At 39.1% G+C, this 7082-nt stretch overlaps 1 protein-coding gene across 1 annotated transcript; it reads left to right on the top strand.

Annotated features, from left to right (window-relative positions):
• LOC8065907 (transcription factor MYBS3) lies at nt 533-2522 on the top strand. Its single transcript, XM_002440712.2, has 3 exons — nt 533-1005; nt 1393-1589; nt 1672-2522. Exons 1-3 carry the CDS (start codon nt 648-650, stop codon nt 2023-2025), a joined length of 909 nt encoding a protein of 302 aa, XP_002440757.1. The 5' UTR covers nt 533-647; the 3' UTR covers nt 2026-2522.

Raw genomic sequence — 7082 nt, 5'->3', positions numbered from 1 at the left:
TTGAGTCAATTTCTGTAAGATGAACGTGACTAGGAAACTTATACTGTTGCAATCATCTGACATTCTCTGATTGAAATACGGATTCAAAAAATCATAAGTTACTAACCAAACACTATGCGGTAGAGTAGATTTAGGCCTTGTTCAGTTCGCAAAAACTTGCGAAAAAGGGCACTGTAGCACTTTCGTTTTTATTTGACAAACATTGTCCAATTATAGAGTAAATAGGCTCAAAAGATTCATCTCGCGGTTTACAGATAAACTGTGCAAATAGTTTTTGTTTTCATGTATATTTAATGCTCCATGCATGTGCCGCAAGATTCGATGTGACGGGGAATCTTGAAAAATTTTGCGAACTTATAAGCTGTGTACTGAAAGTGACGGCAAGTATAGTAGTGGCAGAGACTCGACAGATACCTGCGGATTCTGAATACCACAACCATAAAAAACAGGATTGTCATACTTGTCCCCTTCTATGATACAGGACTGTTTAGTAATTTCCCAATACATTCTGCACCCTCTATTAAACCTCTAGCTACACCATCTTACTCCATCTTGTCTAGTTGGACAGAAGTTCTCTCTTTCTTGGCTGACTCCAACTACTACACCGCAACTTCTTGTGCCCCTTGTTCCAGCCATCACAATTGAGCATGGCTAGGAAGTGCTCAAGTTGTGGAAACAATGGCCACAACTCCAGAACTTGCAGTGGTCACAGATGCCAAGTGACCAGCATTAGCATCAACAGCACTAGTACTACTACTAGCTGTGGTAGCTTGAGGCTGTTTGGGGTGCAGCTGCAGGTAGGCTCCTCTCCTCTCAAGAAGTGCCTCAGCATGGAGTGCCTGTCACCTATTGCCTGCTATGGAGCTGCTGCTGCTTCGTCAAGCTTGTCGCCTTCTGTGTCATCGTCTTCGTCTTCGCTTGCCTCGATAGAGGAGAGCTCCCAGAGGATCACCGGAGGGTACGTGTCGGATGGCCTCGTGGTCAGGGTTCAGGACAGGAAGAAAGGTGAGGTTGTGAACAAACTAATGTGCTTACTTCAGTTAATTTTGTTATTTTGTAGCTCTGTTTCAGAGTTTCTTTATCTCCACAGTTCGATTGAATTTAGTTTGACCCTGAATGTTGTTCCGAAGCTGTGAATTTCAGTTACTTGTCATAGTTTCTGAATACCACAATTTATGCATGTTTGGACTGTACGTTTTCTGCAGAACGATAAACTCTTGGTCGAATTGAGAAATTGTCAAGTGATTAACGACGAAATATTTTCGCAGCCAGTTTGTAGCAACTAACGAATAGTTATGTCCTGAATGATCAGCATGCCTCAGAGCTGTTTCACATTTCAGGACGTCCTTGTATTCTTTTGTAACTTCTGAATAATCGAAACAAGTGTCTCAGGAGTTCCATGGACCGAGGAAGAGCACCGGATGTTCCTTGCCGGCCTAGACAAGCTTGGGAGGGGCGATTGGCGAGGCATTTCCCGACACTTTGTCACGACACGGACACCGACGCAGGTGGCCAGCCATGCTCAGAAGTACTTCCTGAGGCAGAACAGCCTCACTCAAAAGAAGAGGAGGTCCAGCCTCTTTGATGCGGTAACTGATCTGACGAATTCTACGATCAGTTCACCTTTTGTTCCACGGCCGTGTCTTTACCTGTTATCAACACACTCTGCAGGATGAAGGTGCCAACAAGGCAGCACTCCGCAGGACAGCATCAGTATCCGAGCTGCAATTCCCCAGCCTGTCGCCGGTGGCCGTCGACGCAAGGACGACGAAGGGAGCTGTGCCGCTGCCACCATGCCTGAACCTGATGATGAGCAGCGCATCACAGTGTGCTGGTAGTGGTAGTGGTAGTAGTGATGCATCACAGACACAGAACCCATCTTCCCTCTACCTGATGGCAAAGCCGCATCAGGCACAACTCCAGATGCCTGATCTGGAGCTGAAGATGTCGACATCCCGGTTATCTGAACAGCCTGGTGGTGCCTCCCGGGGAACGCCTCTTTTTGGAACTATCAGAGTTACCTGATCTTCTTCTATCCTCGGTTCTCATCAAAAAGAAGGATGGGAATCGGAAACTGGCGTCTAGGAGATAAGGAAACAGAAGCAGCAGGAAGCTATACTGTAATTTCCTAGCATGATCAATCACGCCGGCTGAAAAAAAAAGAACAAAGCAAAGAGAAGCAATAAATTATGTATCTTGTTATCATATTTCTCTTATCATCTTAGCTTTATGTTGACACAAAGGGATGGCAAAGTAGTTTCCCGTCATATTTCAGAGCGTGGAAAAGGTGAAAGATGAGCCTACAATATTCAGTTTGCACTTGCAGTGATCACTGACAAGGACAGGCAGAATGACCTCCACTGCACACAAACATGATCATGTCACCCTTCTTGTAGAATACCTTAGCTTCCCTGAATGCATGCATGAACCCAATTTGCGAGCTATCAAAATTAGTTCTACATGTTCTTGTGACTGTTACCAGTTCTGTACTGACATATAAAGATCTATCAATCATTGTTCTCCTTGGTTTGTCATCTCTCCCTGACAAAGACTGATCACTAGCATATACACATGGTACACCTACGGACCTACCGGGCTGCAGAGGTCAGGAGATGTAACAGTGGTGTTGTTTGATGAATCATCAGGCCTGTCGTTTTCAGCGAGATAGGATGAGATTTGGGTGAAACATCTGAAAGTTCCACTTCAAGTATGAATTAACATGTGGCAGCAGCGGATTACTTGCGTAATGAAGCAAGGAAACATTTTCATCCTTGGCTTGATTGATGCGATGTAAGTTGAGGGGACATATTCCTCCTCATTTGCCCTGACCATGATCAGGCCCCAGACCTAATAAAGCAGGTTTGACACTAAACAATGGCGACATCATGAGGATGCGTACGAAAAGCAAGCATCAAGGAGAGAGGATTAGGATAGAAGCATTGTATAATATATAGTCTGTAAAGCAGATGTAGAATATGAAAAAGAAAGAATTAGGACTGGTTAGTGGATTTCACATTTGGTTTGTGCAACCTCACGTTCAGACCATTTTAGATGCATACAAAGTGTTTACATAAAATCGAAATTACATTCCATCGACCCTAATACAAGCTGCCTATGGGTACAAGTACAAGTCCACCGAGACTAAATCAAACAAAAGATGTCAACTAGACGTTGCAGTAAAATTTGGTGAAGATCCCATCCACTGACATCCTTGAGTGTAAACATAGTCCTGTCTAACATACGAGTCCTTGATAGGATCATAGTCAGGCTTACCTTCACACTACTAGAATGTGCAGGCCATGGTCAACATCATACAATATAAATAAGAGAAAGGATCTGGTGATCCTAGAATATTTAGATGTAGTTTGCAACCTTAGTGGGAGCAAGCGAGCCAAAATAAAATATAAATAATATCCTCAATGAGGTCATGGCCTCATAGCTAGGCACAAATCTCTACTCTATCTAACCCGAGGGCCAAAACCACACGACTCTCACTAGTCGAAGTGAAGCAGAAACACAAGATTGTCCATAATTGGAGCACGACTATGGCCTTATTTAGATGTATCTAAAATTCCAAAAGTTTATAAAATTCTCCATCACATCGAATCTTTAGACATATACATGAAGCATTAAGTATAGATAAGAAAATAACTAATAACACAGTTTGACTGTAATTTACGAGATGAATCTTTTGAGTCTAGTTAGTTTATAGTTGGACAATAATTATCAAATACAAACGAAAATGTTACAGTGTCAAACTTCAAAAACTATTGACATCTAAACAAGGCCGTGTATAGATCTAAACTATGTATATTGTGTAGATCTGTGCCCACAAGATTGCTATCACTAGCGGAGTACCTCACCTAGGCTGACATTGGATAGCTGGCTAGGTGATACAATACCGCCCTACCCTCAGCTCTGAATCAACCCAGAGTACCACCTACATGTTGAGGATGTACTTCCTCAGTCTCTAAAAGCTTCAACTTCTAGAATTTATATCAGTTAAATTTTTTTAAGTTTAACCAACTTTATAGAAAGAACATCTTATCTATGACATAAAATGAGTATTTTAAGAAAATATATTCTATGATAAATCTAATAATATTAATTTGGTATTATAAATCTTAGAGTTTTTTTCTAGAAATTCAGTGAAAGTTTTAAAAGTTTGACTCAGGACAGCTCTAGAAATTGAAGCTTTTAGGGATAAACTTAGTCTTCGGCTACAAGGAAGCATTGCAATTCTTGGAAGTGCTAGAGTCTTAGGCCCTGTTTGGTTGGCGTTGATAAAGTTTAACTTCCGTCACATCGAATGTTTGGACACATGTATGGAGTACTAAATATAGAGTATTTATGAAACTAAAAACACAGCTAGAGAGTAATTTGTAATCTTTTAAGCCTAATTATTCTATGATTGGACACTAATTATCAAATAAGACGAAAATACTACAGTACCTGTTAAACTTTAACACCCCAACCAAACACTCCCTTACCTCTACCTCTGTATACACTGCCTCCTTCGTCCTATGCAGATGTTGTATATTTTATGATAAAATTTGTTGTTGGACATGCCAAGTGATAGCTTTTTGCTGGTGGACACCTATTTTCAAACGATTTCTAAAAGACACTATAGTTGTTGACAAATTGGTTGGTGGACACCATGTCTAATAAAATACTTTTATAAAATAGATAAAATCATATAAATGCTCCAAAATTATACCATAAAATTTTCTAGACTCTACATGATCAGAACCACGTAGTAAAATATTATTTTACACTAAAAATGACTATTTTGCCTTTCTTCATAAATAAACAAAGTTAGCCATGATTAATTTGTTCATGTATTTATAGGACACTAAAAATCTTGAAAAAATCATAAATTGCGTAGATCACCAAATCATGACTATGCTAAAACTATCAGCTCAAAATAATAAAGTTTTATATATCATTTAAGTTTCACAGGAGATAAATCTATAATTCAGTTATGCTAAATATATCATTATAAACTTTATTATTTTGAGATAATATTTTTAGAATAGTTATGATTTGGTGATGTACGTATTCTATGATTTTTTCAAGATTTTTAGTGTCCTACAGATAGATGAAAGAATTAACCATGGTTAACTTTGTTTATTTATGAAGAGAGACAAAATAATCATTTTTAGTGCAAAATAATATTTTTACTATGTGGTTCTCGTCATATAGAGTCTAGAAGAATTTATAATTTTAGGGCACTTATATGATCTTATATTGTTAAGCACGGTGTCCACCAATCAATTTGTCAAGAACTAGGGTGTCTTTTAGAAATCGCTCGAAAATAGGTGTCCGTTAGCAAAGAGCCATCACATGGCATGTCCAACAACAAATTTTATCATTTTCCTAACTAGCTCACATCTGGACCCCGACCGTAAAGGAGAGCATATGTGGTGTGTATGTGAAGGTCATGTGAAACTGGTCACCCCAACTAAGTACTTTGGGGACCAAGCAAGGCATCTCCTTCAATAGGAAAGATGTTGGTGTGTGATTTTCATATGTATTTTTCTTTTATATCATCTAGTGGGGAGGGATTTGCAACGGATGCTAGGGTTCTTAGGAATTTAGGCATGGACAGCGACAACCAAGAAATTATAAGGAGTTGTTCAATCATAGGCATGCCATATTGAGGAATCACATAGAGAGAGCAATTGGTGTTCTTAAGAAATGCTTCCCTATCTTAATTAGAAGTTGGAACGCATCACCCTATTGAAAACCAAGTGAAGATACCAACGGCAATAGTGGTCTTCCACAATGTTATACGGATGCTTAATGGGGATTAGGGTTGGTTGAATCACCAAAGAAGCAACATATATCCAGAACATTTTGTTCATCTCCCTGAAGGTGACAACTACTACAGTAATGATGTGATGTCCCTTAGCAGTCAAGTAGATGATGGAAACATAGTTAGAGATATGATAGCGCTAAGTATGTGGAATGACTATAGTCACAACTTGTCCTAATAAATGTGAGTATTAACTGGTATCTCATGATTTTTTTTGCTTCTATATTTTCTATCTTTTAAGCTCTGTCAGATTCTTCTATTTGCATCATGATATTTTTGCATGTTTAAAATTTGATACAGATTTTTAATTTGTATTTGCAGCAACAATGTTTGGAAGAGGGTCTCTGAGGTTGAATTTTATCCAAGCTGCAGCTGTCCAACGAAAGCCATCTCCAAAGATTTCAAGAGATCAAAAGAAAAAGGCATCGCCAAAAGGTATGTCATGTTTTCACCTTTTCTTGTCCCGTTAAATGCACATATGGCTTCTCAAGATCAGTAGGTTGGTAGACTAAACACATGTAATTATCTGTAGCTTATTATGTGTGCTTCTCTGTTCCAGCTATAATTGATCGTTCAATAGCCAGTTGGAACACAGGATCTGCAAAGGCTTTGGTTGACCTACTACATGATCACAACAGCAATTGTTATAGGAGTCAGAACAGTTAGTCCATACACGAATGGAACCGAATCATCAAATCACCCCATGAGAAGAACCCCCCATGTCAAGTTTACAGAAGTTCAAATTCAAGACAAAGAGAAAGAGCTGATGAGGGAATATAGAATTCTAAAAGTAGAAAGAAAGGAGTGCATCATCGGATCATAAGCTGTGTAGGATTGAAGGAGATGAAGTTGTTTGGAAGAACATCATTACTGTGAGATTTCTTGTCTCTTGCTGATGTTAATTCTTGTTAAATACTTAAATATAGTGTGTTCGCAAAAAAAAATCTTAAACATAGTGCTTGCTTTAGTCGCATTTGCTAATTACTTTTCATTCTTGTATTCATTGAATAGTCTCATTGTAAGACCAAGAAATTTTGGAATAATTCTTTCACGTTGTTTGAGGCTATAGGAAGGCTATATGATGGTCTGTTACCATTGCCGAATCTTTATTTTCCTACCAACCAAGCAAGTTGTGTTCAGTTCGCCTAAACATTAGTTGTTGACTTCACTTTCTGGTGTAGGACATACTGCTGAGGGGACCATGAACTCCACCTCCATTTTACCTTATCAAGTTTATGTCCCACAACCTTCTCAAGCTACTCTCCCA

This window comes from Sorghum bicolor, chromosome 9, assembly GCF_000003195.3.
Source record: "Sorghum bicolor cultivar BTx623 chromosome 9, Sorghum_bicolor_NCBIv3, whole genome shotgun sequence".
NCBI classification, from domain to species: Eukaryota; Viridiplantae; Streptophyta; class Magnoliopsida; order Poales; family Poaceae; genus Sorghum; species Sorghum bicolor.
This window is presented reverse-complemented; position numbering and strand designations above follow the sequence as displayed.

Excerpts from the sequence above, each read along its gene's own strand:
- LOC8065907 (XM_002440712.2), top strand. The coding sequence starts at position 648 with ATGGCTAGGAAGTGCTCAAGTTGTGGAAACAATGGCCACAACTCCAGA. Across the intron at positions 1,006-1,392 it reads GGTTCAGGACAGGAAGAAAG|GAGTTCCATGGACCGAGGAA; the intron begins GTGAGGTTGTGA and ends CAAGTGTCTCAG. Across the intron at positions 1,590-1,671 it reads GGTCCAGCCTCTTTGATGCG|GATGAAGGTGCCAACAAGGC; the intron begins GTAACTGATCTG and ends CACACTCTGCAG.